The sequence below is a fragment of the Myotis daubentonii genome, chromosome 3 (genome assembly GCF_963259705.1).
Source record: "Myotis daubentonii chromosome 3, mMyoDau2.1, whole genome shotgun sequence".
Lineage (NCBI taxonomy): Eukaryota > Metazoa > Chordata > Mammalia > Chiroptera > Vespertilionidae > Myotis > Myotis daubentonii.
The window spans coordinates 80,678,240-80,700,560 of record NC_081842.1 but is presented as its reverse complement, the minus strand read 5'-3'; the positions used below and the strand labels follow the sequence as shown (position 1 = coordinate 80,700,560).

At 42.7% G+C, this 22,321-nt stretch overlaps 1 protein-coding gene across 2 annotated transcripts in view; it reads right to left on the bottom strand.

The window, feature by feature from the left end:
- Positions 1 to 7,655: 7,655 nt before the first annotated feature.
- Positions 7,656 to 22,321, bottom strand: part of CMSS1 (cms1 ribosomal small subunit homolog) — a 418,346-nt gene continuing 403,680 nt past the window's right edge. For both annotated transcript variants that reach the window (XM_059687966.1, XM_059687967.1), the window contains exons 5-10: positions 22,195 to 22,254; positions 21,001 to 21,103; positions 17,808 to 17,868; positions 16,485 to 16,572; positions 11,682 to 11,770; positions 7,656 to 7,938 (exon numbers count right to left, since the gene is read on the bottom strand). In XM_059687966.1, coding sequence (XP_059543949.1) covers positions 7,855 to 7,938; positions 11,682 to 11,770; positions 16,485 to 16,572; positions 17,808 to 17,868; positions 21,001 to 21,103; positions 22,195 to 22,254 — 485 coding nt within the window. In that variant the 3' untranslated portion in view covers positions 7,656 to 7,854. The remainder of the gene's footprint in view (positions 7,939 to 11,681; positions 11,771 to 16,484; positions 16,573 to 17,807; positions 17,869 to 21,000; positions 21,104 to 22,194; positions 22,255 to 22,321) is intronic.

The following is a 22,321-nucleotide window of genomic DNA, read 5'->3' as shown; positions in this document are numbered from 1 at the left end:
CATTTTTTTCATCCACAAGAAAGGCTAGAGTAAAAATATGTAGATTAAAACATCTCTCCTAACCTTTCCCAAGTGCATGCTTTGGAGTAGCCTAAACGAGGCAGAAGAAAAAGACAGATAACAATGATATGTTCAATATTATATTACTAGGGCCCAAATGCACAAATTCCTGCACCTTGAAAGGAACTGTGGGCCCCGAGGCTGCGGTGGGCACAGGGGTAGGTCTCGGCCCCTCCTCCGCACCCCCACCCTGGCTCCTGGTCCTGTCTGCCTGCAGCCCTGTTCCCGCCGCTGCTGCTCCCATGTGCTGATGGTGCCGGGCCCCGCTCACACCTGCTGACTGCACAGAGTGATTGGGGCCTGTGCCAGCAGCAGTGTGAGCAGTGGCTGCTGCCCTGATCACCCCTCAGGAGCAGGGAGAGGTGAAGCCCTCAGGGGCTATCGGGGCCAGCAGCCGCCGCTTACACCTGCTGATGGTGCCGAGTGATCAGGACTGGCGCTGGGCGCTGGCAGCGGGTGCGAGTGGGGCCATCGCCAGCAGCGGGTGTGAGAGATGGGACCGCCATGCGTGGGAGCAAAGAATTTTCAGTAACCACCAGAGGCTTGCCCCGATGACAGCTACTGGTGTCCTGCCTCGGTCTGGTGCCCCCGCTCATCTGCTCCACCATTCCGCCGTGGCCAACACCTGCCAAGTATCACGCGGGCCTCCTGGTGGTCAGCGCATGTCATAGTGACTGGTTGTTTCAATGTTTGGTCTATTTGCATATTAGCCTTTTATCATATAGGATGGTGTTATCGGTTTTGTTTTGTTTTTCACTTATTAGAAATCTATTAACATCATTTTCACTAGGATGTTAATTACTCCCTTTTCTTTAAGATGAATTTAAGATGTAGAATTAGGATTTTAAAAAAATTAGGTGAGTTTCTAATCCTTCCTCTTTTATACATTAGGGAAGAAAGCCATGATGGACTATTTTATTTTTATTTTTTTATTAAAGAAGGCAATGACTTTGGCAAATGTACCTAGTTTAAAAGAATATAAAATACTAGTAAATGCAAATACATGTAATAGGAGGTTTCCAATTCAGAGTCAGAACTTTCCACTCGCAGAACTGGGGAAAAAGCATAATACCAATGGAAACTCTTCAGCACGCCATTAGGATCTGGCTTGGAGGTGGTGATGAGTGTAGTGTGGCTGTTGGTATCAGGCAGTCTTGTGTAAGAAGGCAGTAGTGAACACTTCCAGTTTACATCTACTGTTTGTTTTAGTAAATAAACATGGTCAAGAGCTTGGGTTTAAAAGCCAGTAAGTCTATAAGATTTGATTAAATGCGCAGTGTTGGCCTGATCCACCCAGGTACATGCCCTTGACTGGGATTCAAACCCCAGACTCTTTGGTGCCCGATGCTCTATACACTGAGCCACACCAGCTAGGGCTTTCTTGGGCCTTTTATAAAACAACAAAACCAAACCAACCACAGTCCCAAACTAAAGGAGATTCACAGCTAGTATATTAGGATTCTCCAAAGAAACAGGAGATTGTATACAGGGTGGGGCAAAAGTAGGATTACAGTTGTGAGTACACAAAATAGAGTTTATTCTCATATTATTATTTATTAAGTATTATCTCATATTATTATTTATTAAGTATTATTTATTAAGTATAGGGAGAGAGAGAGGCTATAAGGAATTGGCTCACGTGATTATGGAGGAGTGGAGTCTAAACGCTGCAGAGCTGTTGTCCCCGTCTGAAGGCCATCGGCCAGGGAGCTGTCAGTTGGGGGCAGAATTCTTTCTCACTTGATGGGGGGGTGGGGGAGGGGGCTCAACCTTTGTTTTATTTGGGCCTCAACTGACAGAATGAGGCCCTCCCACAGTATGGAGGGTAATCTGCTTCACCACAGTCCACTAATTTAAATATTAACCTCATCCAAAAATACCCTCACAGAAAGACCCAGGATAGTATTTTTTTTTTATTTTTTTATTTTTTTATTTTTTTAATTAAATCTTTATTGTTCAGATTATTACATTTGTTCCTTCCCCCCCCCCCCCATAACTCCCCTCCTCCCAGTTCCCGCCCTACCCTCCGCCCTCACTCCCCACCCACTGTCCTCATCCATAGGTGCACGATTTTTGTCCAGTCTCTTCCCACATCTCCCACACCCCTTTCCCCCCCAAGAATAGTCAGTCCATTCCCTTTCTATGTCCCTGATTCTATTATAATCAACAGTTTATTCTGTTCATCAGATTATTTATTCACTTGATTTTTAGATTCACTTGTTGATAGATGCATATTTGTTGTTCATAATTTGTATCTTTACCTTTTTCTTCCTCTTCCTCTTCTTAAAGGATACCTTTCAGCATTTCATATAATCCTGGTTTGGTGGTGATGAACTCCTTTAGCTTTTCCTTATCTGTGAAGCTCTTTATCTGACCTTCAATTCTGAATGATAGCTTTGCTGGATAAAGTAATCTTGGTTGTAGGTTCTTGGTATTCATCACTTTGAATATTTCTTGCCACTCCCTTCTGGCCTGCAAAGTTTCTGTTGAGAAATCAGCTGACAGTCGTATGGGTATTCCCTTGTAGGTAACTGAGTTTCTTTCTCTTGCTGTTTTTAAGATTCTCTCTTTATCTTTTGCTCTTGGCATTTTAATTATGATGTGTCTTGGTGTGGTCCTCTTTGGATTCCTTTTGTTTGGGGTTCTCCGCGCTTCTTGGACCTGTAAGTCCATTTCTTTCACCAGGTGGGGGAAGTTTTCTGTCATTATTTCTTCAAATAGGTTTTCAATATCTTGCTCTCTCTCATCTTCTGGCACCCCTATAATTCTGATGTTGGTACGCTTGAAGCTGTCCCAGAGGCTCCTTACACTATCCTCGCATTTTTGGATTCTTTTTTCATTTTGCTTTTCCGGTTGGATGTTTTTTGCTTCCTCGCATTTCAAATCATTGACTTGATTCTTGCGCTCCTCTGGTCTGCTGTCGGGCGTCTGTATAATATTCGTTATTTCAGTCCGTGTGTGCTTAATTTCTAGTTGGTTCCCCAATATAAGATCGAGGGTCTTATTAGTTTCCGTGTAGATCTCATTAAGTTTATCGGCAGCTTCTAAACAGTTCTTGAGAGACCTTAAAAGTGTGGTTCTGAACTCTATTTCTTCCATTGACAATTTTGTCCTGTTTCTTTGTCTCCGCATTTTGTTATGCTTCCTTGGTGCACCCCCTAGTGGTCTTTGTTCGCAGTCTTATAGATAAATCTTGATTGCTGTAGCTAATTCCAGGGAGGGTTTGACCTCCAGGCCAAGTGGCTATGAGAATCAGCTGTGTCAGCGGTGAGAGAACTTCTGTCCTCTAGGGAGGTGCTAATCTAGCCTTTGCCTGAGGCTATCTGGCAAATGCCTCTGTGCAGGGCTTGGGCAGGGCGGGTCGAACAGGATCAACAGCGTGGGCCGGAGAGAGCAGTTATGGCGGCTATCAGTCCTGTCCCCAGGGGCTCTGCCTGAGTCCCAGCACCCGCTGCAAAGCTGGGAGAGAAAGCTGCACTCGCTCTGACCGAAGCCAGACAGTCCCGCTTCTCCCGCCTGAGTCTGGGTCCCTAAAGACTCGCCCGGATCTGGAGCTCAGAGTCTGCGACTCCCTCCCGATTGAAAACGCCAACCGCGCCCTCCGCCGCCAGCCCGCTCCGCGCACTCCGCACCTCAGAATTTGACTTCAGCACTGCGCCTCCTCTGAGTGTCCGTATGCGTTTCTCTTTCCTCCTAGTTGTAGGACTTCCACTCAGCCAGCGTTCCTGTGGTTCTGGGTGATGTCCCTTCCGTTTTTTGGTTTCACTTTTGAAGTAGTTGTTCAAAGCAGCAAACTCCGGCGTTAACCTATGCCGCCATCTTGGTTCTCTCCCCAGGATAGTATTTGATCAACTAACTATCTGGGCACCCTGTGGCCCAGTCAAGTCGACACATAAAATTAACCATCACAGATAGTAAGAAAAATACTTCTGGGGCAACATGCGTGAGAGACTGCCAGATACACATTTTATTTTTAAATTTTTTCAAATACACAGTTTATAAGTATTTTTGTATTTACATATTTCTTGCTTCTAAGTAAACCTATTTTAAGCATACAATTATACTTCATTTGCTCTGCTCTTCAAGTTTCTAGAACAGGGTTCCTCAACTTCAGCAATGTTGACATTTGGTCCAGATGTCTTTGTGGTGAGGGGCTGCCCTGTAGGTTGTAGAATGTGTAGTAGTATCCCTGGCCTTGACCCACTAACTGCCAGTCACTACCCCCCACTACATACCAATAGTATAGTAGCCCCTTAGTTGTGACAACAAAATGTCTCCAGACATGGGGCAAATTCTCCTCTGGTTGAGAACCACTGCTCTAACTGATGTGGGCGTGATGATCTGTTGGCAGCTATTGTGTTGCAGTATCATTAGAAACTTCAGAGCGTACCTTTTTAAGTCCTTGTTTTCATTTTTCTTTAACCTGTATATATATTAATATAGCCTCCTAGGCATCGGCAGTCATTTTATATATTTGGAGTTGCCTCATATTTCACTGCCTTTTCCTATTAACTGCTGGGATGCAAATGTACTAAATATAAGTGTAGAATCAGGAAGTGGTTGTGTGTGGAGTACACTCACACCTACACATAAGTTACATGCAAACATAATAATCATGAAGGTCTCATTTTTTGGTTTTGGTAAATCAGTAGTGGCTTAGTGGATTGGTCTGAATTTTGACATGCATAGACTGGATGTCTCAATTTGCAACTCTGTCCTCTTATACAATCACTAGAGGCCTGGTGCATGAAATTCATGCATAGGTAGGGTCCCTAGGCCTGGCCGGTGATCAGGGCTGATCAGGGCCTTCCGGCTACCAGCTGGGGCCTTCCTTCATTCCGCACCAGCCCCTGGTGGTAAGCGCATGACAAAGCGAGCGATCGAACTCCTGGTCTCCTGGTCTCACTCCAGAGAAGACAATTTGTATATTAGGCCTTTATATATAGAGACTAGAGGCCCTGTGCACAAAATTCGTGCACTGGGGGGGGGTGTCCCTCAGCCCAGTCTGTACCCTCTCCAATCTCGGATATCCCTCACAATCTGGGACTGCTGGCTCTTAACCGCTCTCCTGCCTGCCAGCCTGATCACCCCCTAACCGCTCCCCTGCCGGCCTGATTGATGCCTAACCACTTCTCTGCCAGCCTGAAGCCCCCAACTGCCCTCCCTCGCCAGCCTGATCATCCAACTGCCCTCCCCTGCCGGCCCAATTGTCCCCAACTGCCCTCCCCCGCCAGCCCGATTGCCCCCAACTGCCCTCCCCTGCAGGCCCGATCGTCTCCAACCGCTCTCCCCTGCCAGCCTGATCACCCCCAACTGCCCTCCCCTGCTGGCCTGTTTGCCCCCAATTGCCATCCCCTGCTGGCCATCTTGTGGTGGCCATCTTGTGACGATGTGGGGGTGGCCATCTTTTGATGATGCGGGAGTGAGACACCACCTAGGCTTTTATTAGTATAGATGCTTGATGTTTTCCTCCAGATTAATCTAAGACCTGTTAATTGACAGGAAGTTAAATGCCTGTACAGGGAAGGCAAGTGATCTATTCTTTTTTCGTACTATTGGCCAAGAAAAACTCACATGTTAAGATTAAAGGGATGAAAAGAATAGGGTTAAGTTTTAGAAACAAACAAACAAACAAACAAACAAACAAAAAAACAAAAAAACCCCAAAAAGTTTAGCCATAGTTGAATAGATTTTCACATAGTGGCAGCTTTTCTTCTTTTCCCTCTAACTGGTGGGCCTGAGTCAGGGTCCTGCAGAATGGAACTTGCTTTTCTTCCCTTTGATTCCCTGCGTGTGGCTTCCAGACAACAGAGGTGCACTAGCAGCAAGTCTCTGGTATGGAGAAGTGTGTTTTTAATGGAGGTTGATTAATGCTAGCCTGCCAGGCTCATTAAAATGTCACAGTATTCAGATGTGGAATTTTATGTACTGGTAGTGGCATCTGTTTGTTTTTATCTCTTATTTGATTTATATGCCTGAATCCCTAACATGGTGATCACGGTGTCCTGCCATGGGAGATCTGGGGACTTCTGGTTCTGCTACTTAAAACTACTGTGTGTCCTTCCTGAGATTCACTTTCAACATCTAAAAAATGTGAATAATAATAATTTTTCTTCAGTACTATGTCAATGATTAAAGCCCTACATACTGCTTAACATAGATGGGTAATCAATAAAAATTATTTAAATGAGTAAGAAAGTAAGTGAATTTCAGCAACAAAATAAAACCAATAGTATTGGGTTATAATTCATAGAACAAAATAAACACTCATGAGTCCATACTGTTGTAAAAAGTTGAACAAACAAGTAAATGGGGAAAAGAGACAGCTCTTTCTTACAGAAGAATTCCAATTAATAAATGTTGAATTAACAAGGGAAACAGAAAAATCACTACAGAATAATGGTTTTAGGCAAGAACTACTAATGTTTCTAAATTAGTAGGCAAAGTATGAGGGATAAAAGGATATTTGTGTAGCCTCAAAGTATTTCCTCTAAGATAAATATTAATTACAAAGGAAAAAATAGTAACTTTACAGGGGGGAAATTCAGCAGGCACTACTGTAACTAGGTGAACAAAGTTGGCATTACCAGTATTAAGATGAATCAACATTATATACCCCTTGCTATGATGTATAAAAAATAGCACATCACTCCTGTGGTATTCTGTCCAAAAAATGCAGAAAACACCTGACAAACTGATATTGAAGTACATTCTATAAAACACCTGGTCATTACTCTCCAAAAGTGTCAAGGTCATGACACAAAGGGAGGGCTGAGGAGCAGTCCTGGATCTGAGCAAACTAAGGAGACATGACAACTACATGCAATGTGGGACCCTCGACTGGATCCTAGGATAGAAATCAGGCATCAGCCCTGGCTTGTTTGGCTCAATGGATAGAGCATCTGCCTGTGGACTGAAGGTTCCCGGGTTTGATTCCGGTCAAGGGCACATTCCTGGGTTGAGGGCTTGATTCCCAGTCTGGGATGTGCAGGAGGCAGCTGATCAATGATTTTCTCTCATCATTGATGTTTCTATCTCTCTCTCCCTCTCCCTTCCTCTCTGAAATAAAAAAATATATATTAAAAAAAAGATATATTAAAAAAAGAAAGAAAACAGGCATCAGTGGAAAAACTGGTGAAATTGAATGAAATCTGTAGTTTAGTTAATTGTACTGTACCAACATTGATTTCTTAGTTCTGATAACTATCGTGGTTATACATGATGTTAATATTGAGAGAAGCCAGAGGAAGGACATATGGGAATTCTCTATGCTATTTTTGTAACTTTTCTGAAAGTCTGAATAACAAGTTAAAAAATAAATAAGACAGTTGTAGTTATATTGTTGTCTTTTGTATTTACAAAGTGCCACATACACTTGCAGCTCTTCCTACTACTACTACGGCCATGCTTCACACTGGGACCAGGCTTCGTAGTTTGCAAATCTGTTCCACATGTACCATCACATGGAATCCTCAACAATCCTGCCAAATATCATTCCCATTTTGCAGCTGATGAGACTGAGGCTCAGAGAGGGAAGCATTTGCCTAAGCTGGCCCAGCACGGTCACATCAGAGGCCAGTCGGTGAGAGAAGAACAAGCTGGCAATATTTTATTATACAAGGGGTTGGCAAAGGACAGATTCATGTTGATCACACATTCCCAGGGGTCTACCTGGTGATGTGGCTAACGCAATAAAACAGAAGCTGATTTGTACTGAGTGTCTGCAGTGTGTCTGAGCCATTGAATAAGAGGCAAATCCCACTGTGAACCCTGGGATCTTCACTGGGACACAGATTAGAAGAGGCCCAGCTTCAAGGATTCCGACTTGCACAGACTGAGGACTCCAATTTCCAGAAGTTCAAAAACTTCCTTTTTTATCTAAATGAGAGAAAAGATAAAAAAAAAAAAAAAAGGTTAAGATTAAGAAAAGATGGTCTTGGTGAATAAAATCAACCTTCTGGACTCTCTGGTATTTATGCAGCTGATACGGCCAGAGTCAGGGATGGCAGAAATCCTAACCCATATTTTATTCAGAGCTGGAATAGTTGCACAAGTAAAGGAAGAGGTATTATATAAAACACCAGTTTCGTTCAAGTGTCCTTTTGCTTGCAGCCACTTAAAATAAAATCTCATACAAAGATATCTAAAGTGTGCCCAGATTAGACACAGTCCTAATATATAAAAAGCCAGGGGCCGTCACGACCGAAACAACCGGATGAACGACCAAACTGCAGGCTGTGTGGGATGACCAGGCTGGCAGGGGGGTTAGTGAGGGACGACCAAACGACTGAACAAGCAGGCTGCGTGGAGCGACCAGGCCGGCGGGGGGGGGGGGGGGGCAGTTGGGGGCAACCAGGCCAGTGGGGGGAGCAGTTAGGGGTGATCAGCAAGGCAGGCAGGTGAGCAGTTAGGAGCCAGCAGTCTCAGATTGTGAGTCGGATATCCCCCGAGGGATCCTGGATTGGAGAGAGTGCAGGCTGGGCTGAGGAGACCCCCCCCCCCCGTGCACGAATTTCGTGCACCAGGTCTCTAGTATCTGTATAATAAAAGCCTAAGCAACCGTTACGGTGGAATGACCGGTTGCTATGATGTGCACTGACCACCAGGGGCAGATGTTTAACACAAGAGCTGCCCCCTGGTAGTCAGTGTGCTCCCACAGGGGGAGCACTGCTCAACCAGAAGCAGAGCTCACTGCTGGCGAGTGCAGTGGTGGTGGCGGGAGTCTCTCCCACCTTCGTGGCAGTGCTAAGGAGTGGCAAGGTAAATGGTAAGGAGCAGTGAGCAAGCACGTGGTAAGGAGCAAGGGGTCCCGGACTGCAAGAGGGATGTCCGCCTGCCAGCTTAGGCCTGCTCCCCACGAGAGGGAACATGCCAGATTGAGGACCCCCGCCTCAGTGCATGAATTTCGTGCACTGGGCCTCTAGTTCTATTATAGGATAACTGCTAATAATGACATCAACATAAAAAAAAAACTATGAGGGACAAGAGTTTTTTTTTGTTTTGTTTTGTTACTGTTTCTCTGAATTATTGTAATTAAAAAACTAGTGGTAGATTACTCAGATTTAACATTAAATCTGAAATAATCAAATATGGCCTCATGTGCTGGACATTAAATTGGTTAAACCAGTTTATTTTATTTTTATTGATTTCAGAGAGGGAGAGAGAGAGAAACATTGATGAGAGAGAAATGTAGATCGGCTGCCTCCTACACACCCCACACTGGGAATCAAGCCCACAACCTGGGCATGTGCCCTGACTGGGAATTGAACAATGACCTCCTGGTTCATAGGTCGATGCTCAATCACTGAGCCACGCTGGCCCGGCAAAACCAGTTAAAAAAAAACCCCAAACTGTTCAGGGGACAGTGTGTGTGTGTGTGTGTGTGTGTGTGTGTGTGTGTGTGTGTGTGTGTAGGAAAGTGAGAAAATTGTCTCTTAACTTGAACTGATATCTGATATAATTCACTGATCATTTGTGATCAGGTTTGGTCATTCTGGGAATATAGTTATATGTGGTAAATTAGTTCACGGGGCATGGCTGGAGGAGTAATTCCCAGCCTCTATGCTAGTTACTGCCATGATTCATTCCTGATTGGTGACCGGCAGCCCTGTTTACTACTGTACAAATCCTTTTATCTCCAACAGCTACATTGATTGGTTGCCTCCCATAAGCAGCCTGACCAAGGATCAAACCTGCAACCTGGGTAGTGTCTTGGTCAGGAATTGAACCAGCGACCTTTTGGTGCTTGGGACATTACTCACCCAACTGAGCCATACTGGCTCGGGCAGGCATTCAGTTTTTAAAATATATTTTTACTAGAGGCCCAGTGCACAAAATTCATGCACAGGAGGGGGGGGTGTCCCTCAACCTGGCCTGCACCTTCTCCAATTTGGGACCCTATGGGGAATGTCCGACTGCCGGCTTAGGCCCGATCCCACAGGGCCTAAACCGGCAGTCGAACATCCCTCTCACAATCTGGGACCACTGGCTCCTAACCGCTCGCCTGCCTGCCTGATCGCCCCTAACCGCCTCTGCCTACCTGATCACTCCCAACTGCCCTCTCCTGCCAGCCTGATCGCCCCCAACTGCCCTCTCCTGCCAGCCTGATCGCCCCCTAACTGCTTGCTCCCCCACACCAGCCTGATCTCTCCCCTAACTGCTTGTCCCCCCATGCCAGCCTGATCTTGCCTCTAACTGCTTGCTCTCCTGCCAGCCTGAATGCCCCTAATCGCCTCTGTCTTGGCCCCCACCACCGTGGTTTTGTCTGGAAAGAAGTCGGACATCCAAAAGATGTCTGGTCGACCAGGTCTAATTAGCGTATTACCCTTTTATTAGTGTAGACTGATTTCAGAGAGGAAGGGAGAGGAAGAGAGAGATAGAAACATCAATGATGAGAATCATCGATCCGCTGCCTCCCGCAAGCCCCTTACTAGGGATCGAGCTTGCAACCTGGGCATGTGCCCTGACTGGGAATCGAACCATGATCTCCTGGTTCATAGGTTAATGCTCAACCACGGAGCCACTCAGGCTGGGAAAGGGTAGACATTCAATTTTAATCTACTGAGACATTAAAAAATCCCCCAAAATCAAACTAGCTCCAAATTAAGTAACTGGGTTTTAGGGGATGTAAATGAAAGGAGTTTTAGAGGGTAAAATAGGTAGGTTTAGGGAGTTTCAGAAATAAAGAGGGTCCATGGGGGAGGAAGGCTTGGAGCCCATAAGTGGGGGCTTGGAGCTGCTAAAGGCATATGTTCACAGAGAACAAAAGGTGCCACAGGATAAGGGGAAAGGAAGACATCCATTCACAGAAGATAGGAAAGAGCCACACGGGATGGGAAGAAAGAGGAAAAAGAACTTTCACAGAGGCTAGAGAAATGCTGACAAGTGGGAGAAAGAGGAAACAGATTTTCACAGGAGATAGAGAATTCTACCACTGAAGGGGGAGAAAAAAAGGGGACACCATGTGGGTTTTGAGCTTTGAAGCTGATATTCTACCAATTGGAAGGCAGCAAGAAAAGACAAAGAACTGCAGCCTTTATAAACCTTAGGAAAAAGGGGCTTAGGGGGCTACTCCCTTTGGGACCCCCTCCCTACGTGGGAATCTCTATTTGTTTCCAATAAATTTCCACGTTTTCATATACCACCTTTTGTCTGTGGCTTCATTCTTCAAATGCACCTGGACAAGAACCCGGAAAGAAATCACCCTTGCGTCCTGCTCAGAAAAAACCACTCAACTCATAAAGATGTGAGCAATGAGGCAAATTTGCACACCCGCCTCCAAGTGCACTTGTAAGGGTGAAAAGCAGAGGTGATTGTGCCTCTAAAGCAAAGCACAGGGAAGTATGCCAAGCTCTCCAGATCTTCCTATTTCTCGAAGGTTCAGTATAGCTATGGTCCTAGTGAGACAGAAGCTCTCCGTCATTTAATGAGGAGACAAAGCCGATTCCTATAAAACACATGGGAGCGAAAGGATTATGTATAAGGGGTGAGATGGGTTCCATGATTATGCCTTTACAGTAACTGTCAAAGGCCAGGATGTGCTGGTTTTCATGTCAAAGACTCTATTACTGTGTTTGAACTCAAGTTCAGATAAAAGAAAAAAAAATTAAAGTCAACGGTACCTCGGGAATGTCCATCATCCTCCTCAACTTCTGATCTCTCCAATTCCAGTCAAAAACCAGAAACTTTAAGGGGTTCAAATTAAGGCCACCTGAAAGAGAGAGGGAAAGGGTTGCCGAAGTCAAGACCTCATGACGTGAACAAATTAAAACTACTTTTTATTCTCTTGGTTGCTTTTTGCCTCATTTGCTGTCCTCTCTCCAGTAGCTAATCTCTCACATTAAATGCTGCCCTTGCCTGATGGAAAACAAATGCGGTAGTCCGAGACTCCCCTCCTATAATCTTATCACTGATTCTGAGAAGCAGAGAAGCTGCTCTTGCTAAGCTTGTCAAATGCTCAATGCTGGCAAAAAATCAATCCTAAGTCTCCAGGAAGCGCCAGAGGGTGAAGTTTCATTCCTGACAGGGATTTGATAAGATTCCTGCAGTTTGGAGTTGAGTCTACCTGAGGCCACATGACTGAGGAGGTGAGTGGGCAAAAGGATGAGGACAGGGCTGGGAGGTTCATTTGGGGCAGAAAAGGAAGCTAAGGTGAATGGGCCCTATTAAAGGCTGCTATCCCCTGAGGAGACTAGGAAAGAACTTAGGGCTATTCCCACTGTTTTCCTGTCTATCTAGGGCAGTGGTTCTCAACCTTCCTAATGCCGTGACCCTTTAATACAGTTCCTCATGTTGTGGTGACCCCTAACCATAAAATTATTTTCGTTCCTACTTCATAACTGTAATTTTGCTACTGTTATGAATTGTAATGTAAACATCTGATATGCAGGATGTATTTTCATTGTTACAAATTGAACATAATTAAAGCATAGTGATTAATCACAAAAACAATATGTAATTATATATGTGTTTTCCGATGGTCTTAGGCGACCTCTGTGAAAGGGTCATCCGACCCCCAAAAGGGTCGAGACCCACAGGTTGAGAACTGCTGATCTAGAGACAATAATAGAATATGGGGCTTCAGGGGACCTCAGGGATTGTCTGCTTCTTAGAGATCTCAGAGTTGGGCACAGTTAGTTCTTCTCACTCTCCATGTTCTCCCCACTCCCCCAAGCTGTTACATGTTTCACGTGGCAACGTAATTGAAGCCTTCTTTTACACAACTGCAGCATGTCCCTTCAACTCTCCTGTGATTATTTCAATATTTCCCCTCTCTGCCCCAAATAATTTCAAACAAATTTTTTTTTTATTGATTTCAGAAAGGAAGGGAAAGGGAGAGAGAGAAACATCAATGATGACAGAGAATTACTGATCAACTGCCTCCTGCATGCCCCCTACTGGGGATCAAACATGTGGCCTAACCGGAATGGAACCTAGATCTCCTGGTTCATAGGTCCAAGCTCAACCACTGAGCTACATCAGCCAGGCCCAAAAGAATTTTTTAATGTTTCTTATAATTACAATGCCTCTTATTTAAAATTTTATGAAAAATTAAAAATGATAAATAAAGAATGACAATGGGTTGGTAGTTTTCACTCAAAAATAATTCACTGCTGGTAATAGAGCAAACAGGTACAACCTCTCTAAAAAAGTACTGGGCATTATAAAAAAGGAGCTTTAAAATGCTTTCTATTGATAAAAAAATTCTCCATCTACACATATCCAATAAAAACATCAGAAATTTAAACACAGTTACTTACAAAATGATCACTGCAGTATTATTTATAATAGCAAAAAATAAGAAACAACCCAAATATCCTACCATGATAAAATTGTTAACAAAAAAAATCTAACTTGGGTTTAATATAAAAAAATACAGGAAGAACTCATATAACTCGATAGAAAAAAATCTAATTTAAAAATGGACTTTAAGCAATAAAACAATTAAAAAAAAACAAAATAAAAATGGGCAGAAGAACCGAGTATGCATTTTTCCAAATAAGACATCCAAATGGCCAACAAGTACATGAAAAGATGTTCAACATCACTAATTATCAGGTAAATACAAATCAAAACCACAGTGAAAGGCTTGGCTGGCATGGCTCAGTGGTTGAGTGTCCACCTATGAACCAGAAGGTCATGGTTTGATTCTCAGTCATGGCACATGCCTGGGTTGCGGGCTTGATCCTCAGTGTGGGGTGTGCAGGAAGCAGCCTATCAATTATTCTCTCTCATCACTGATGTTTCTATCTTTCTCCCTTTCCCTTCCTATCTCCAAAATCAATAAAACAATATAAAAAACAAACACAATGATATATCACCTCACACCTGTTATCAAAAAGACAAAGATAACAAGTGTTGGCAAGGATGTGGAGAAAAGAGAAGCCTTGCACACTGTTAGTGGAAATGTAAATTGGTGCAACCACTATGGAAAATGGTATGGAAGTTCCTCAAAACATTAAAAAGATAACTACCATGTGATCCAGCGATCACATTTCTGGGTATACAGCCAAAGAAAATGAAATCACGATCTTAAAACGTGTCCCACAACTCTGTAGAAATCTAATTTCAATGGTCTGTACAGCTTTGTTTTTCCCCTCTCTCTTCTAAATACAAAGAAGAGTGGGGCCTGGTGACCACAAAAACCCATCTGTATTCCAGGAAAGGGGGCTGAGGGAGAGGCGGCGTCCGTCCCTGGCCTCTCCTGCTGCCCAGCCAAGCTCTCCCAACTCTGCGTTTCACAGAAGGCCTATGAGCACCTCTCACCTGTTCCTTCATTTTCATCGCCCCATCACATTCACAAGACAAAACTCCAAACGCCGCAGATTACTGTTCAAGGCCCTCCCTCACAATCTGACTTTCTTCCCAGTTGAATCACAAGATAGTACAGCCCATGAAGTCCCTGAGTAAGAAACGTGGTCTCTTCAATAAAAACAACTAGCATTTTTTGAGTTCTTAAGGTATGACACTCACTGTGCTGAGCTCTTTATTGGCATTCAATTTTCATAATAATCCTTTGAGATAGGTACTGTTTCTGTCTCTGTCATTCTGATAGAGAAACAAGTTTACAGAAGGTAACTTGCAAGGTCACAGAGCTGGTATGGTAAGTTGTTGGATCTGGGACCTGAATTTGGAGTCTGAGTCCATAATGGGTTCTTAGACTCAACACAGTATTGTTCACTTATCATCTCCTCCAGGGATACCACATGTCTCTCCGCTTGCCCTCCTGATTCAGCTCTGCTCCCATTCCTGCACGTTCCTGAATGCTTTCCTCACATCTCCATAGATCCTACTTTAATTCTCCCCATACTTTAAAGATGAGTTAAAAACTCTACAAAGCTTTCCCTGCAGACTCAGCTACCACATCAATCTCTCCCTCATTTCAACTTCTCTAGATTCAGAAGTGCTCACTTGGCCTTTGGGCTTTATTGTCTTGTATGGTCAACCTAATTCTATGTGCAATGATCTCTTCAATGGGATCGGGAGCTCCCTTTTGGGGAAGGCTCAGGAACCAGGAAAGCCTGGACTGAGTGACTCTGGGAGGGCCACTTAACCCAGTGTGCTTTGGTTTTCTCTCTGAGGAAATCAGAACCCTAGCCTGCAAGGGTGAGGTGAGTACTACATGAGATAGAGGTAAGTGTCTAGCACAGTGGTTCTCAACCTGTGGGTCACGACCCCTTTGGCGGTCGAACGACCCTTTCACAGGGGTCGCCTAAGACCATCCTGCATACCAGATATTTACATTATGATTCATAACAGTAGCAACATTACAGTTATGAAGTAGCAACGAAAATAATTTTATGGTTGGGTCACAACATGAGGAACTGTATTTAAAGGGCCAGAAGGTTGAGGACCACTGGTCTAGCATATTGCTAAGTACACATAGGAACTCAAAAAAAATTTTTCCCTTCCTTATCTGGGGCCTCCAGTTTGTTATCTGTAATTGCACAGAGCTCTGTATATAGTGGGTTTATTTAACCTGGTTGGCTTTCATCTGAAGAGAAACACTAGTATTTTTAGTTTTCATTTGCTTTCTGGCAAATGACTATCTGTATACCCAGTTACTATACTAATGAACACATTATGTTTAGAAATATGAAAAATCCAGGAATAGCTCCTGTCGGTTATGAAACAATGTGTATTACTATATTGAAGAAGTAATTTGGTAAGATTTGATAAGATATCTTTAATCTGTCTGGCAGGCAGAACAGGTAATAAGATCATTAGCAGGTTAGCAGGTGGATGTCCTCTGGAATACTTTCTGGGTAAAGCATACAAAAGAAACAATTTAGAATATCAAGATTTCATCCACAGAAACTGCATTTAAAAAATATTTTTTAATTGATTTCAGAGAGGCAGGGAGAGGGAGAGAGATAGAAACATCAGTGATGTAAGAGAATCATTGACTGGCTATCTCCTACATGCCTGCCCCCGCTGGGGATCGAGCCTGCAACTCAGGCATGGGCCCTAACTGGGAATCAAATCGTGACTTCCTGGTTCATAGGTCAACGCCCAACCACTCAGCCACGCCATCTAGGTGAAACTGCATTTTTGTTTCAACATGTTTTCAAGTGGAATGGGAGTTGTGGGGAACCAAGACACAATTAAGTGGGAGGGAAATACTCAACATATCCAGCTCTACAAATTCCAGAGGGTGCAAACAGATGGAATCGATCCACTAACCTGTTTAAAGCAATTGAAATCTGAATGTATTTAGGTGGGCACATGCCCTTCAATTTTACAGTTCTCATCCTTCCCTACTCCATCATACCTGCTGGCTGACTTTACAGACTCACGGCTGAATTTCCAACTCCTGAATTAACACAGAGATCTGGTTTCACTGCATCACACATGTGGTTCCCAAAACTCACATGGGGGTACGGCCAACTCCCATCTCTGAAGACTATCACTGGCTCTTTTCATACCTTGTTTAACGAGTTCTTTAATCCTCCCTGGAGTTCCTACACCCAGGTGCACGGCACGCTTCTCCAGCAACTTTACCTGCTCCTGGACCTATTCCAAGATGGAAGAGAATAAAGAGAAGTGTGATATTGAGGCAGACTACCAAAATATATTTCTCATACAAATGTGGCCTTCGTCCACAGTTTCTGACTCATAACTCCCCAAGCCTTGCAAGTTCCTAAGTGTTGAGAGTGATAAAGCTGTCTTTTGTTACTTGAATGAGGAGATTTTTGGAAGCACCTGAGGATGGAGACCGGTTCCAGGAGAACCCACTATGTAATTAACTTTCACTCCCACCCCGAACCTCCAGGGAGGGGTGGGGTGCTGAGGTTGAATCAATCGCCAGTGGCTGATGATTTAATCAATCATGCCTAAGTACTGACGCCTCCTTAAAACACCTGAGAGGAAGGGTTTGAAGAACTTCTGGGTTGGTGAACACATGGAGATTTGGGGAGAGTGTGTGCCTGGAGAGGGTATGGAAGCTCCACAACCTTTCCCAACCCTGCCCTAGGCATCTTTTCCATCTGGCTGTTCCTGAGTTATATGTTTTTATAATGAATCAGTGATCTAGTAAGTAAAATGTTTCGTCAGCTGCTCTTGCAAATTAATTGAATTTGAGGAGGGGTTTGTGGGAACCTGTTGGTCAGAAGAATAGGTAACATCCTGGACTTGCAACTGGTGTCTGAAGTTGGGGGTATGAGGTATGCATGCGGTCTTGTAGGACTGAGCCCTTAACCTATGGAACCTGATGTGTTTCCAGGTAGACAATGTCAGAATTGAGTCGCATTGTAGGACATGAAGCTGGTGTCCAGAGCATTTCTTGGATACGTGAGGAAGCACCCCTTCCACATGTTGGAAATTGGGTCCAGAGACTCTTTTCAAAGAGTCATTAGAAACTGCAATCAATCATGGGCCAATTTAGAGCATTTTGTTTAAAAGTTAAGAAAGTTAAAAGCAAGTGAGGCTACCCTTGTTTAGGGCAAAGAAGGTTAACATCAAGATAGAAGAAAACTGGTAAATCTTCACAGAGTCCAGGGTCAAGCCTCAGCTTCTGTAGAGGAACCTCGGAGCAGGGACAAGTGTGACTGCTGTGGGGAGAGTTGGGTGTGCAGGGGTAGGGAATGCACAGAAAATCAGAATGGTCATTAAGTGTGTTATAGAAGGAGGCACCAAAGAAAACCCTTGCTAAGGAGTTACACAGAGGTTGAAGGGAAAAGCTGAGGTCTAGAAGTGACCCTTAAAGATCACTAACATCTTCCACCAAGAACCACAGGCCCTTTGCTTACCTTTATGTGTTTTGCAAATAATTTCATAACTTTGCTGTCTCCTCTGAATGCTGTCATTGACCTAATGAGAAGGAATAGATTAATGCACAAGAAAGGTCACTCCTTCTGAGCCTGTTGCCTAATTCAGTATTATCTCTTTCTTTATTCAAAGAATATGTGTGTTTATTTATATGTATATAAGTTCACCTGTATGTGTATCTATACACACACAAAAAAGTTCTGGGATTTTCAGGTTAGCCATCTCTGAAATGAAAATGGGTGGCCTTTTATTCAGGCTTCTCATTTTCACACATAGGGTTAGCTTTACTTAGGTTTCCTTGGGTACTGAAACATGGATCTGCACTTTAGTTGCAATACAGAATTTCTGTATTTCAGGTTCCTAACAGAGAATTGATCTTCAAACTCTGTAGTATAGTTCTCAGACAAAATGTGGTTGTGAGAAATCTCTTACAGCGCTGGGGTCAGCCTGTGCTCCGGGGCAGTGGGGGAAGCTGGGATGAGCTGACAGGGTGGAGCAAAAGGGCTTGTGTCCTTCAAGAGCAGCTACCTCTTTTATTTACATTGCAGAGTGAGCTTTTCCATAAAATGTTGTATGTAGAAATGCTTCAGATATAAATGGGTATAAAATAGCAATGCCTTTTAGTTGATGTTTGGGGCAAGATCTAACATGGAAAAACTGCTTGAGAATATTACTTTCCTTTATACCTCATTATTATGTTTGTGGAAATACTATTGGTCAGCAGGAATCTATGAGTTTGCAAATAGTGAATCATGTTATATAAGTGCTGTTGCGTTTGATTTTTAAAAATATATTTTTATTGATTTCTGAGAGGAAGGGAGAAGGAGAGAGAGAGAGAGAAGGAAACATCGATGAGAGAGAAGTATTGATTGGCTGCCTCCTGCACACCCCGGGCATGTGCCCTGACTGGGAATTGAACCACAGGTACATAGGTTGATGCTCAACACTGAACCATGCAGCCCAGGCTGCACTTGATTTTTCACTTATATGTAAGCTTTCTCCAAGGCAAGGTTAACTAGGAAGAAAATTTAGGGAACATATTTGACATAACTCATGGTTCTCAAGGGAGCAAATATTCTTACAAAAGTTAGAATTATTCACAATTAGTCTTTATGAATAGGGCTCATTGTGCCCGCTCAAAATTCACCTTTTGCAAATCCCCTAACCTTGAAATGGATCATAATATTACCAGGTGACACGGAGAAACACTAAGAATTGGTAAATGAAGTGCGACAACATAGTGCTTTTATGTCCCCCAGAAAGGTATTTATGTAGACTAAGCACTCAAATCAATTTGACAAGTTGTTTTTAAGAGGCCACCTTGAGGCCAACCTCATTGCCATTAGAGCTTGAATATGAAATAAGTTCTGTGGTGGTAGTTTTTAAAACACGGAAAAGTCTATGTGAACTCCTAATACTTCAAATAGAGCTTCCCAGAGTAGTGGGAGTCTTGAAGATCAATTGTTTAGAGCAGAAATAGTTGAAAGAAAAACTTCTGTGCATGCCTAATGGGGAAAGGAGAGTTTGAAGGACTATTAACAAAGTTTAATGACTACTTTTCTAAATTCATGATCAGATTAGTTCATTTGGACAGACAGATGGTAAATACCTACTGAGTGTCTACATTTGCACCCAAGTCTATTTGATCAAGTTCCTCTTTCTTCAGGACTTAAATTTTCCTTTACTTTGTCTTGTGCCAAAACCTGGCACAGAGCCTGGTCCTTTCAGTAAATCCCCTTTTATTCCAATGGTTCTTCCCTGAGAGCTGAGTGTTACCCAGACCTAGTGGAAGCCCTTTTGTTTATTCTACACAAACGACAGTAAATGAAAAAGTATGTGAAAGCACGTAGTAAAGCACTGACAATTTATCTTTACAACGTAATTTTTACATTAAAAATTTTGGTCCACTGGAATTTATCTTGGTATAAGAAGTGAAATATGGATCCAAGTTTATTTTTTCGACGGCTGCCCAGTTGTTCCAGTACCATTTATTAAACAATCCATCTTTCCCTACTGATTTGTCACCTTGGCCGTACGCTACATTTTCATATACATATGGGTCTATTTCTGAACTTCCAGTTCTGTTCCATGGATCTAATCTGTCTGTCATGCATGAGCCAGTTCCATACTGTATTGATTATTGAGACTTTGTAGTACGTTTTTTTTTTTTTTTAAAAAAAAAATCTGATACTATAGGCATAGTACCTGCTCATTAGTATCTTTTCCAGATTTTCCCTGAGGACAGATTTCTTCTCATATGGACTTAGAACTAGTTTACCTAGTTTAAAAACAATTTTTTTGGAGTTCTGTTGGGAATCTATGAAACTTGTGGATTATCTTAGGTAAAATAGACATTTTTACATCACTGAGTCTAATTATTCAAGGACATGGTATGCCTTATTCAAGGTCTTCTGCATCACTCTGAAAAATTTTCTATATATGGGCTTTTATAAGTTTATTTCTTGGTGTTTTTTTAAAAAAATATATATTTTATTGATTTTTTACAGAGAGGAAGGGAGAGAGATAGAGAGTTAGAAACATCGATGATGAGAGAGAAACATCGATCAGCTGCCTCCTGCACATCTCCTACTGGGGATGTGCCTGCAACCCAGGTACATGCCCTTGACCGGAATCGAACCTGGGACCTTTCAGTCCACAGACCGACGCTCTATTCACTGAGCCAAACCGGTTTCGGCTTCTTGGTGTTTTATCTTTTCCTCTAACTGGTTATTGCTATGGTCTCCCTGTTTTCACCCTTGCCCTCTACAACGTGTGTTCTCCACACAGCAGCCAAAGGGATCCTTCAGGATGATTATCCAGATCATTCTGACTGTCCCCGCTGCCTGGCATGCTCTTAGCCATCTGCTTGGCTTTCTCCTTCACTGTGGTCAAGTCTTGGCTCACATGCCATCTCCTTAGAGAAGCTTTCTGGGACCACCTTTTAAAAGAAGCCCCCATCTACTTCTATACTGTATTTTTTCTTATATAACTTATCACTAGCTGACATTAAATGTATATTTGTTTATTGTCGGTGTCCCTCCCTGGAAAGTAAGTCCTATGAGAGAGCGGACTCTGTTTCGCTCATTGCAACATCTTCAGCACACAGAACATATCAATATGGCACACATCAGCTATTCAGGAAACATTAACAAAATAATAGGTGAAGCATCCAACCTAATGAGCTCCAGGGCTCGGATGGCAGAGCTGCAGATGATCAGCATTAGGACTGACTTCTTCTCTGTATGGTTTTTCCGAAGTTTTACCCACTTAGGGCAGACTGAAAAAAAATACCATGAGAGAAAACATTATTCTAAATTAGTGTTTAAGTAAAATAGAATATAATGAGCACTGTTTAGATTCGATTCTCTGGATATTGTAGGTATTGGATTAAAATGAAATATCATTAACTTATATCACAAAACATATATTATGCCAAAGTGACTAGTTTTAGGACTAAGTAAAAAAAGTTCAAAAGAATGCATTTGCGATACTTTTAATTTGTTTGATGCTTGAAGGCAATGTTGAGTAGGAAAAGAATTCTGATTCAATGATGTTAAATTTTAAAGGGACACTGAGCATAAAATGTAAAATAGAAATGACATTAAAGTAACAGCAAACATCTGGTGAGCAGTGACACTGTCCTAGGCACTTTACATGTGTTCTCTTGTTTAGCTCTCATAGTCCAGTGAGCTTGATTACATTTACGTTTGCTGAATTTGAGGGGGAGAAAGGTTTATGAACTCAAGCTGAGTGTCCTCAGAACTGAATAGAGTTTGAAAGAAGAATGATAAATCCTCTACATCTAAATATTTCACTGTTGATTACAGATAAATGACTAGCTCATCTGAATAATGTAGTTATTACTGACCTCACACAATACATGTTGAAAAGATCAAATTAGATGGACTATGTAATACTCAGGGTCTGAGTTCTGAAGATGTGGACAGAATCTCAGAATCTCAGAGCTGGAACAGCGGTCACACAGTCCTCATCTTTCAGATGACAAAGTCAAGTCTCAGAGAATGCTCAGTGACTTTCCTCAGGTCAAAGAGCAAATTAGTGAGGGGTCTGACCTAGAATGCTAACTATTATCTAGGTTCCTACACCAATACTTCTCATGTGTTATAAAACAAAAATCAGACCAAATCCCAAATTCCCAAAGCCAGAGCAAAACAAGAATAAACTTAAATTTAAAAAAAGTTAATATGTAGAGGGACCTAAAACACCCTCCATTTAAAATCCATTTGAGGTGGAAACTTTTTATTTTAAGTGTAGTTTTGAAATTTTTTATTTTGAAGAGACTGAACTTATGTTTTAACGTAATAATAATTTGGTGAATAATTTTTTTAAAAATGAGAGTTTACTTACTTTCTTTTAGGTATGATGAAAGACTATGAGTCAAATCGTTGGCCTTGAGGAAACAGGAGTCTAGGATTATGAGAAACATAATTTGTAGAGAATTCTGCAACTATTTCATAGTTGATTTCACATAATA